Here is a 12,088-nt window from a genome sequence, read left to right on the forward strand (position 1 = left end):
GTGCTACTCCATATCCAGGTTGCTTATCCCCAACATTCCATTCTTTCCTAATCTACATTAGTTCCTGCACCACTAACATGGCTGACTAACTATCATGATCTTTGCTTTGCCCTTTCATATAGACATCTCCCAGCGCTGCAACCACCACCTGTTTTCTTACTTTCTTCAGCGATGTTAATTTCCAGCGCTACTACCCTGAAATCCACAATATTTACCTATCCTTGATCACCACTCACCATATTTCCTTTTTTCTTGTCTCTGCCCATTTATTTTTTAACTAAACCTCTGATGCACCATTTTCTGTACGAATACAATTTTTGTGTTCAGGTTGGAATATTAGTTTCAAAAACAGAATTTGAGGGGGTTTTGTGGTAGAAAGGTACAGTACCTGGGAGGAAGGTGACATAGAAATGTGGAGACATATAATCAGAAAACAAGCAGGAGGACGCCATTTGGACATTTGAGCCTGCTCTACCATCCAACTTAGTACCATGTTCCCATTTTTCCCATACTATTTGATAACCTTTGCCCCAAGAACTGTATCTATCATCTTGAAAACATTGTATCTTGGCTGAATCTGTTTTCTATGGCAGAGAATTCCACAGACTCACCACTCTGAGTGAAGAAATTTCTGCTCATCAGTCCTAAATGCCTACTTCATAACCTTTGACTGTGACTCTTGTTCTGGACTCCCTGGTCGTCAGGAACATCCATGTTTATCCCATCTAGTCCTGTTAAATTTTATAGGTTTCTGAGACCCAACTCAGAGGGGTAGCTAGCTGTTCAAAGAAACAGGGATTAACAGATAAGGCAAGCGTCATGGTTACAGAGCATGCAAGACATTGGTGGAGAACCTAGAATAGGTGGAAGTTCAGAGCTAGGGTTGCAGTTGTGGACTATCATCAGAGCAGAATCAGAGAATTTGAGCTGTTCCAGCTAAATATGGTGATGGATTGCTTGGTTGTTTTTGTGTGAGAGAGATACATATGCTAAAGTTGACAGTCCTTGGATATATAGCCAGGGATAGTTTGGGCGCTTGCAGTTGGGCACTGCTGACCTGGTCATGTTTAAAATTTTAATTCCACCCCCCCCTCCGTCTTTGCAGCCTCCTTTCAGGTATGCCAGTATGATGTCAAATGTTTTGTGTATGCTGTTAGCAGTTTGTAATGCACTGTCCTTTGGGTAACCAAAAGAAAATTTCATTAATTTAATTTCTTACCCTTACCCAACAGCGTGGAGATTGGCGAGAGCGTACGGGGTGAAGATGTTTACATTGTACAGAGTGGTTGTGGAGAAATCAATGACAATTTAATGGAGTTACTCATCATGATTAATGCCTGCAAGATTGCCTCAGCCTGCCGTGTCACTGCAGTCATACCCTGCTTCCCATACGCCAGACAAGATAAGAAGGACAAGGTAGGATCTATGCTCTGAGTTAAAAGTACTTCCGGTTCATGTTAAGAGATTATTTAGGGTTAGCATGAAGCTAGCGTGAGAATTTTAAATAGGAGTTGATGAGCGGGAAAAAGGAGTAATGAGAGTTAAAAAGGATAGATATGAATGGGTGACTAAAACTTGCTAGCATAATTCAGGCTGGATTGGTGGTTGTGGAGCAAGGAAGTGGTATTTGACCAACTGTCACATGTCATCAAGTGGAATCTGACAAAGCATATAAATGAGGAAGATTCAAGGGATAAAAGAGTGATACCCCCAAGGCCAGATGGTTTCCAACCATTTAAAAAGAAATGGGGAGATCGTCGTAGAAATCTTAAATATATTCTTCAGAAATTCTTGATTTGAGAATTGTTCCTTCACACTACACAATTTTACAACCTAATATTTAAGAAAAGTGATAGGAAAACAATGGAATTTTAGGCTAATTAGCTTAAAATCGCTTGTCAGGAAGTTACAAGCCTATAGTTCAAAATAGGATGACCTTAAACATTTAGCTGATTAGAGAACCAACATGAATTTGTAATGGATAGGTCATGCCTGATGAATCAGATTTGAGTATTTCAAAGAGTTGACTGAAATATTGGAAAGGGGAATGCCTGTGGATGTTCATTATGAGCTTGCAGGAGATATTTGTTAAAGTTCAGCATATGTGACTGTTAGCTAAATGTTGATGCTAAAATTTAAAACAAATTATTAACCTGGTTAGAAATTTGATTGAAGGCAGGGAAAAGAAACAGATAATGGGCAAGTACACCAATTTGCAAGTTGCAGCTAATGGTATCTTTCAAGCATCTGAGTTGCAAATACAACTATTTACATTTACATTTTACAACTGTTCACTATTCAGTCAATGGACAGAATGTCTTGCAACTTGATTTCTAATGACATAAGAATGGGTGATCTGAATTCAGGTACATAAAAACATTTAGATAACATGAACAAGTACAAAAAATAATTTTTAAGGTTACTGAATTCAGACCTTTAATCTAAATCTAATTTTTAAAATGTTATAGTACAGTTGGATAGAATTCATATTTAGCTTTGCACAGTACTAAGTGACATTAACAGGAACAAGCAGGTCTGAGCATCAAATGTTATGAAAGTTATGTTGATCTTGGATTGAAAGTACTGTAAGACACTCCTACTCAAGGGTTAAGACACAAGGTGAGGTTAAAACGGGCTAGGATTGTATTCCTTGATTTGATTGAAGTATTCACAGTAAAAGGGGAAGAGAGAGTTTGGACTGGGAGAAACCCTTTCTGGTCACTGGGGTGAATCTCGAACAAAGGACCATAATTATTCAAATCTTTCAGGAATGAAATGGGAAACAGTTTTCCACACAAAGCTAGTACAGTTTTGAGACTTCGTTTTTCAAAACTAACTTTTGTAGCCAAATGTTATAAGGCAAATGGGCAAAAATGCAAGTTGGTCAGAAATCAGCCTTATTCCCATTAAATGATGAGGCATAAAAGTCTCAAACTCCAAAATTAACCAGGTAAAGTGATGAAAAGCCTCTGATGATGCTGTCTACATAATTTAAATAGCTAAAGATGGAATACAGCATGATTTGCCCTATTTGAGCAGTATAGAAGAAGAAAGGCTACGGAGGGGAATGGCATAGCTGAGCATATCAAAGAGTGCATAGGGTGGAGGAAGTGGGGAAGGTGAGGTTGTTTTTTTCTTTTCACAATAACGTACTCCTAAAGTTTTACCATTTTTCTCAGTCATGGTAAAACTTGGAGTTTACTCATTGTTATCAGACCCCCAATAATGGCACTTACAGTTGAACAGGAAACTAAAATCAACTTTTTCATAATTTCCTGAAAATACTGTAATTAAATATCTAAAACAGGTGCTTTATGAAATAAATGCCAACAATATTTTTGGATAGGATGTCTAAAACACATCAGAATTATTTTTCAGTTTGTACACCACTGCCTGAGATTTGATTGTAATACTCAATTGGTCTTATTTTCAGAGTCGAGCTCCTATTTCAGCAAAATTAGTTGCTAACATGCTGTCTGTGGCTGGGGCAGATCACATCATCACCATGGATCTGCATGCCTCACAAATACAGGTGAGAAACTCTGCTATATTTGGATTAACAGTTTTATTTTTATTGGGACAGTATGGGTATATAGAGGATTATCAAATGACACGGGCGGGGAGTATTTTGTTCAAATAATCAAATGCCAGATAACACAGTTTATCCGGATAATACGAAATTTGGATAATCGAATGCTGGATAATCAAGGTTTCTCCGTAAATGCATACAGTTTTCTAAAACTATTCAATTTTTATTGCAGTTTTCTTTCATAGCACTGAACTAATATCAAAACTCAATGTGCTTCTCAGTGAGTACAACATTGTATTACGAGTGACATTTCAGGAGCTAAGCAGAGAGCTGAAATTAATTATTAAAATCTTGCTTCAGGTGTTGAACTCACTGAAGCAAATCTTATTGTTTTACATACTTTACAATTAAAGGTAATCATACAGCAATATTAAATACACATTAAACTACCTGTGTAAAACTTGTAAATCACTAACAGACTTTGAACACAAAATAATTGCTGCTATTTCACATAACCTCGTGTAACAATGTTAAAGGACAATTCCCAGCTTTTGTGTTGTCTTGCCAAGAATTATTTCATCAACATCAGTGGTAACAAATTCCCAGCTCGGCGAACAGAACCACAACAACAACAACGAGCACTCGAGCTACAAATCCTCTCCCAAACTTTGATCAGTGGTAACAAGCCAATGTTCCTACATTTGAAAGCACACGAAATAGGAGTAAGCCATTTGTCCACTCAAGCCTGCACCATGAACCTGAAAGATATATGATCTTGTCCTTTCACAAAACCCACAATGATTCCACCTCTTTAAATAATGATTTTCTAAATGCCCTAGTATTGTTTGATTAATAATATCATTATAAAAATTCTGGAATTCATGTCAGAATAATTGACTTCTGTTTCCTTGTTTTGCGTCTCCCTCTCATTATGATTAAGAGTGGGTGGCACAGTGGTTAGCACTGCTGCCTCTCCGCACCAGAGACCCGGGTTCAATTCCCGTCTCGGGTGACTGTCTGTGTGGAGTTTGCACATTCTCCCTGTGTCGACATGGGTTTCCTCTGGGTGTTCTGGTTTCCTCCCACAATCCAAAAATGTGCAGGTTAGGTGAATTGGCCATGCTAAAATTGCCTGTAGTTTTAGGTGAAGGGGTAAGTGTAGGGATATGGGTTTGGGTGGGTCGCGCTTCGGTGGGTCGGTGTGAATTTATTGGGCTGAAGGGCCTGTTTCCACACTAAGTAATCTAATCTAATCTAAAAGAGTATTACATTTGCAGTTTTTCAATCTGCTGGGGCATCTGTAGAGTCTAGAGAATGTTCAAAGATTGCAAGCTATGCTCCCAACATATTTCTGTAGTTAATTTTTTTTAAGACCCCTGGTACATAGGTTATCTGATCCATGGAACTGGATGGCCATTGGTCCAATTAATTAACCTAGTGAGGTTTTTTCAAGTGATAGTGATTATTTTACGTGTCGTCTTCCCTTTTGCTCTTTGATATTCCACTATATTTGGAAAGCAATTAGTGGTTTTTACCTTGGTGACAAGAACTAAATGCTTGTTCTTCATGTTTCCCTGTATTTCTCTGTTTTATGTTTCAGTGTTACTTTCTCTTGCAGTGCAGATGCTTGCACCACTTGTTTTATATTTCTTGTTACTTTATGCTCTGTTTCCTCTCTTTTAATAGTTATTTCTGTAAAATTTGGAAGCCAATGATTTTATTGTTTACTACTAACTCATGCAACATTTTTGTTCAATTTTGTGTTTGTTCCTCAGAATATCTTTGACAGTTATAAAACATAACCTAAATGGTTTGTACGGTTCTCCTCTTACCTTATTAACATGTTTTTTCAACCTAATTTAACTAACTCTGTCTTCGTTCCTTTATCATTACCTTTATTGAATTAGCACGTTACTCAAGATCCTTTCTTGAACACATAGTCGAAGCTCTCCCTCAATGTGAAATTGTCCATTATGTTTACAAGCCCTAGTATTTCTTGATTGATACTCTGTCCTACAAGGTAGCTACAGTTAGGGAACCTATACACTAGATCCTTCCGTATACTTCTCTCCCATGCCATTTCTAATTTTCACTCGAGCTGATCTTATATATTAATCTTCCGGGGCAAGGTCAAACTAATCTTGCCTTTTGGCAATTAAACTAATAACCTACTCTTCCAAAATGTCAAATACCATTGAACACTGATAATTTTTCAACCCCGACTATGTAATTTTATCTAATCATCCTCATCTAATTAAGCCATCGGTTTATCTAGTCACAAATGCTGCAGGCATTCTGATAGAAAACCTTTAGTTTTGTATTATAAATATGAGAGCACAGTAATGTGTTCTGTTCCTTCCTGTCAGACTCTTGGTTATCATTATCCATATCATTTCTATGCACAATTACCTTCCCTTTATCTTTAGATTTATAATTTCCTTCACCTAAGTCCTACAAACACACAACTACTCCTATTTCTCTTCTCCCCCACCCTTTAAGATTAAGTTGATTCATGCATTGTCCTTCCCAATGGTACATCTAACTGTTTTTCAGTGCCACATGAATTTAAATCCATTTCTTCCCCCACAGATCTTTGAATCATGCATTCAACTTTGATCTTATTTGCCTTATACCTGTTTGCTCTTTTCTCAAATTTATTTATCTTGGGGACTAAATTAAAATGTACACCACTTTCTTTCTTAATTTGTGGCCTTGGTGCCCATGTGGACCATGATGACCGAGTCTTTCCTTTTACCTCGAGTTTTCTTTGACCCCAAAGAGATGGCACTAACCTTGCAGCAGGCAGGGAGTGTAGTGTTCAGGACTCATCCTTCTCTGAAGTTGAGAAAGAGTATCCAATCTTCCTAATACGTTCCCTGACTCGGCTGCATACTTTCTCACTGTCCCACATCACTGGCTTCTTGTAATACAGTGCTATTAGGTAACTATTAGGCTGAGGCTCCTTAAGTGTTAAATTTTGGATCTTTATATGTACCTTATTCCTCATTATGCCTTCCTGTCGCCTATAACGGATGACATCTCAAGTGCTTAACCTACAGGGGTGACTGCCTTCTGGAACAAAGCATCTAGATAATATTCCCTGTGTGCTTGAAGCTTGGACTTCAGCTTATTCACTCTAAACTATATCTTCTTGACCTGCAAATCTTTGCTGTGTAGATGTAGTGTGTCACTAGTGTCCATCATCTCACTCATTCTGCGGCTACAAAACATCTGTGTCATCTCTGTTGTATTTTGTTTAAACTTTAAAACCTAATTAGTTTGAAATATTACTCTTATCTAGATTAAAAATACATAAGTTTGTTTAGTTTAATGGATTTAGTTTGGCTTTTTTGAGGGTTGTGGGATTTGCAGGCAGCGCCAGTTTTTATTGTGCACGTCTAACTGTAGTCAAGAAAGTAGTGTTGAGCTGCTGTCTTGAACCACTACAGACAATTTGGCGTCAGTAAATGCACAATGCTGTTAAGAGAGGGAGTTCCAGGACTTTGATTCAGCAATAGTGAAGGAGCAATAATGTATTTCAAGTCAGGCTGATGAATGGCTTGGAGGAGAATTTGGGTGCACTGGTGTTCCCGTGTATCTACTCGCCTTGTCCTTGAAGATGGTGGTCATGAGCTTAGAAGGTGCTGTCACGCTGTTATTGCATGTCAGTGGTGGATGGAACGAATGATTGTGATTGTAATGCCAATTAAGCAGACTGCTTTGTCTTGGATATGATCAAGCTTCTTGAATATGGTTGGAGCTGCACTCATCCAGGCAAGTGAAGAACATTTCATGAGGTTCCCTATAGATGCTGGGCAGGCTATAGAGAGTCAGGAGGTGAGTTATTTGCCACAGGATTCTTAGCCTTTGATCTGTTGTTGTGGCCAATGTATTCATATATGGTTTGGTTTACTTTACTGTCAGTGATAAGTCCCAAGAAGTTGATAATGACTATTTCAGCAATGGTAATGCTATTGAATGTCAAGGGTAATGGTTTTTTTTAATGGAGATGGTCATTGCCTGACACTAGTGTGGTGTGAATGTTACTTGACACTTGCCAGCGCAAATCAGGATATTGTCCAAGTGCAGTAAGACCTGGACATGGATTGCTTCAGTGTCTGAGGATTCCTGAACATTGTGTAGCCATCAGCAGACATCATGTTTTCTGACCATATGATGGAAGGAAGATCATGCCCTAAAGATGGTTGGGCCTAGGACACTAGCATCAGGAACTCCTGTTGAGATGATTGACTTCCTGTAATCACAAACATCATCTTTTGTGCTATGTATGAATCCAACCAATGGAGAGATTCCCATTTGCTGTGGTTCTGCTAAGATTCCTTGAAGTTATACTCAGTAAAATGTTGCATTAATGTTGAACTCTATTGCTATTGCCGCATTTTAGGAGCTTATCACTTTAATCCATGTTTGAGTCAAGGTTGTAATGAGATCAGGAGCTGAGTGATTCTGACCAAACTCAAACTTAAATGTAAGGTGGTTCCTAAGCAGGGGCCACTTGATGGCAATATTGATGACACCACCTTGTTGGGACGGACCCGTAGAGTCTCGTCTCCACGTGTTCTTTTGGAAGGAGAGATCACACCGGCTAGAGTTTGGAGCAAAAACACCGTTTATTACAGAATCAAGACTGGCAAACTATACAACGAATTCAAAGGCATGCAATTCGTTGGAGAAGGCGTTCTGTCTTCCTCTACGGTCCTGGAGCAGTTATACTTCGCGCTTCCTCGAGTTCCCGGTCAGGTTCCCCTAGTTCGGATCTCTCATTGGTCGGTTCACCTGTCTGTGAAGGGATTAGTGTCTCTATTGGCTGCCCCTAGATACCTGTCCAGCTCCTGCTGTGCTGAACAATGGGCAGACATCCTGGGTTCAGCAGTTTCCGATCTTGTAATTTAAAAGTTTATTGTTTGGAAGGGTTTCCTCATTGCCATGCGTCTGGCTGTCTGGGCGTTCACAATAGTTCTCCATAGTTGAATATACAGGTATTATCATTTAACACAGGACCTGAATGAGTTTGACGTCAGCGGAGGCATTAGCAAGTACTTTATCAATCAAGTGTAGTATCGGTGCGATTTACACTATCCGATAGTTACCGGTTTCCTTAATTAACAATGAGATTGTAACAGGATGATCTGAAACTGACGGACATGTTCCAATCCCCAAGGAATGTGGCCCCAGGCAGGCAGTCCTGCAGTGGCTGGGTTTACTTCACATGGCTGTGTTTTAGCTGGTACCTGACAGTGTCTGCTTTAATAATGGTGCTCCCCTCCCTAGCCCCAATGTAGGTACCCCGATAGCAGATTATCCCCAACAACCTGTCACTCTACTGATCAAGAATAGACTCTTAGAGTTTGTCATTTTTATATGTGGGACATACCTGTGCAATTTTCTATACTGCTGGATAAATGTAACTATAGTGCTTGGCTAGGTACATAGCTAGTTATGGAGCACAAGTTTTTAGTGCTACTCTGGAATATTATCAGTGCCCAAACCTCTATAGTATCCAGTGCTTTCAGTTGCTTTTTGATATCAATTGGAATAATTCAATTAGCTGAAGAATGACTGGCATGTATGATGCTGGGGAACTCCAATAGATTTAGAACTGATATGTAGCGTTCCATCATCATTTGAGGATATGAATATTCGTGGAGGTACGACTGACAGTGCTTTGTGGCTGCCCAGACTTGAATCTTCAATTTAGGGCAGGACATATCAGTACTGTCATGGACATATACTGCAGGCAGATTGGTCAGCATGCTGTTCGCATTCTTGTTTATTCCCTCAACAGTTACGCCTTTTATGACTCGACCGCTTTGGTGAGTACTGGTGCTGTCAAGCCACTCTTATTGATGAACATTGTAAAATGCCAAATCCTTAATATACTCTGCAGTTTTGCCACCCTTGATGCTTCCAAGAAGTACTTAAACATGGATTTCAAAGGGGAGCAGTAAGTGGTGATCAGCAGAAGATTTCCCTGCCCATTTTGACCTGAATTCCTGATGAAGAGTTTATGCTTAAAACATCAACTCTCCTACTCCTTGGATGCTGCCTGACTGGCTGTGCTTTTCAAGTGCCACACCTTTTGACCCTGATGAAATCTACAACTGGTTAGTGCACTTACTGTTTTATTTGGAGTCATAGAAATGTACAGCATGGAAATAGACCCTTCAGTCCAACCTGTCCATGCTGACCAGATATCCCAACCCAATCTAGTTCCACCTGACAGCACTCGGCCCATATCCCTCCAAACCCTTCCTATTCATATACCCATCCAAATGCCTTTCAAATGTTGCAATTGTACCAGCCTACACCACTTCCTCTGACAGCTCATTCCATACACGTACCACCCTCTGCGTGAAAAAGTTGTCCCCAGGTCTCTTTGATATCTTTCCCCTCTCACCATAAAACTATGCCCTCTAGTTCTGGACTCCCTGATCCCAGGGAAAAGACTTTGCCTATTTACCCTATCCACGCCCCTCATGATTTTGTAAACCTCTATAAGGTCACCCCTCAGTCTCCGATGCTCTAGGGAAAACAGCCCCAGCCTGTTCAACCTCTCTTGATAGCTCAAATCCTCCAACCTCGGCAACATCCTTGTAAATCTTTTTTGAACCCTTTCAAGTTTCACAACATTTTTCCGATAGGAAGGAGACCAGAATTGCACACAAATTCCGACAGTGGCCTAACCAATGTCCTATGCAGCTGCAACATGACCTCCCAATTCCTGTACTCAATATTCTGACCAATAAAGAAAAGCATACTGAGCGTCACTTTCATTATCCCATCTACCTGCGACTCAACTTTCAAGGAGATATGAACCTGAGCTTTGTTCAGTAACACTCCCTTGGACCTTACCCTTAAGTGTATAAGTCCTGCTAAGATTTGCTTTCCCAAAATGCAGCACCTCGCGTTTATCTGAATTAAACTCCATCTACCACTTTTCAGCCCATTGGTCCATTTGGCCAAGATCCAATTTTACTTATTCAGATTGAAGTTTGTACCTTTCTGTCTTCTGTTCCTATGTCTTCTAAGTCAGTGTACTATTACGACAAGAAAAGAAAATTTCATCAAACAATTGCTTACCTTCATTTCTGTGGTATCAAACTTTGAGTACATTCCCCTTTCTTAATTCAAAGCTGCTTTTAAATGCTTCACTCTCCCAATGTATTCTGCTGATCTGCCATTACTGGTTGTTCCGGCAAAAGTTTTATACATGCTAGTCTTCCAGTGATTAGGACTGGAATGGGTACATAGTGCGGGGGGGGGGGGGGGGGGGTTGAACTTGGATGTAATACCTCAGACAGTTATTACAAAGTGTCAGAGGACTGACCTGCACACATACACAGGCAGAAGTGAGTATTGCAGATGCTGGGGATCAGAGTCAAGATTAGAATGGTGCTGGAAAAGTTCAGCAAGTCAGGCAGCATCCAGGAACAGGAAAATTGATGTTTCGGACCAAAGCCCTTCATCAGGAATCAACACACACATCCCAGTGTGGATCAGTATTTTTGAGAATTGGGAAAATTTAGAATCTTCTAAGTAGAATGACAAATGTATGTCATTATGATTTTTTGTTTGTTAGTTTATTATGATATTATGCCATTTAACCATGTGTTTATGAAAATATCTTGCATGTTTTCTCCAATAATAGAATAAAAACTTCCTACTCCTTGTGAATGCTTGTATAACACGGAATTCCACTGACTCTTGTTTGTCCCATAGGGTTTCTTTGATATTCCAGTAGATAACCTGTATGCTGAACCAGCAGTCCTAAAGTGGATTAAGGAGAATATCCCAGAATGGAAAAACGGCATCATAGTGTCTCCAGATGCTGGTGGAGCCAAAAGGTAGGTGGTCAGAAGATTGCAAAAGATAAAATTACAGGCAGAACTTTCACCTTGGAGGGCCATAAAACACTCATTATCAGAACAGTGATCAATTATACATCCTTTTGTGGTTTCCTTGCTATTATGGAAAGGATTCTCTTTGATATTAGCAGGGAAATACCAAAGGACAACAAACATGTGCAAGAAACTCATCTGATCTGGCAGCATCCATGTACAGAAAAACAGTTTGTTTCAAGTCCAGTAGCCCCTCATCGGAATGCATCTTTAGTCCTTTTGTTTTATGTTAACATAAACCAACTCTTGTTTTAATTCAGTGCTGTTTTTCATTAAATATTATATTGAATGTAACTATTTGTAGTTTTATATTGTTTTAAAGAAATTCTGAACTAAGGTGCTTCAGTTTTAAGAGCTTTTGAACTAGTTTTGAAATTAATTAATTAGAATGATTAAGTTCATACTTTGTTGTAATTGTAGTCTTTGTGCCTTTTAAACATTTCTTAAAAGATATCTAGTTAATGCAAGTCTGGAATACTTGTCAATGTTCCACCAAAATCGGATTTCAGGGCCATTTTCATGCTACTATAATAACTCTCCTAAATTCAGAAGAAGCTAGTGTCTAATCACAATATTTTTGCATTTCAAATGAATGGTGTGATACCTTCTTCAAGCAGATGTGATCATGTGCTTTTTTAGG

The 12,088-nt window shown here is 39.2% G+C and overlaps 1 protein-coding gene across 1 annotated transcript in view; it reads left to right on the forward strand.

Moving 5' to 3' along the window:
• prps1b (phosphoribosyl pyrophosphate synthetase 1B) overlaps positions 1–12,088 on the forward strand; it is a 54,492-nt gene that overhangs the window by 20,629 nt on the left and 21,775 nt on the right. Inside the window, exons 2-4 of the mRNA XM_060832741.1 lie at positions 1,233–1,416; positions 3,434–3,532; positions 11,270–11,394. Of these exons, the coding sequence (XP_060688724.1) occupies positions 1,233–1,416; positions 3,434–3,532; positions 11,270–11,394 (408 nt within the window). The remainder of the gene's footprint in view (positions 1–1,232; positions 1,417–3,433; positions 3,533–11,269; positions 11,395–12,088) is intronic.

The sequence above is a fragment of the Hemiscyllium ocellatum genome, chromosome 11, assembly GCF_020745735.1.
Source record: "Hemiscyllium ocellatum isolate sHemOce1 chromosome 11, sHemOce1.pat.X.cur, whole genome shotgun sequence".
NCBI lineage: Eukaryota > Metazoa > Chordata > Chondrichthyes > Orectolobiformes > Hemiscylliidae > Hemiscyllium > Hemiscyllium ocellatum.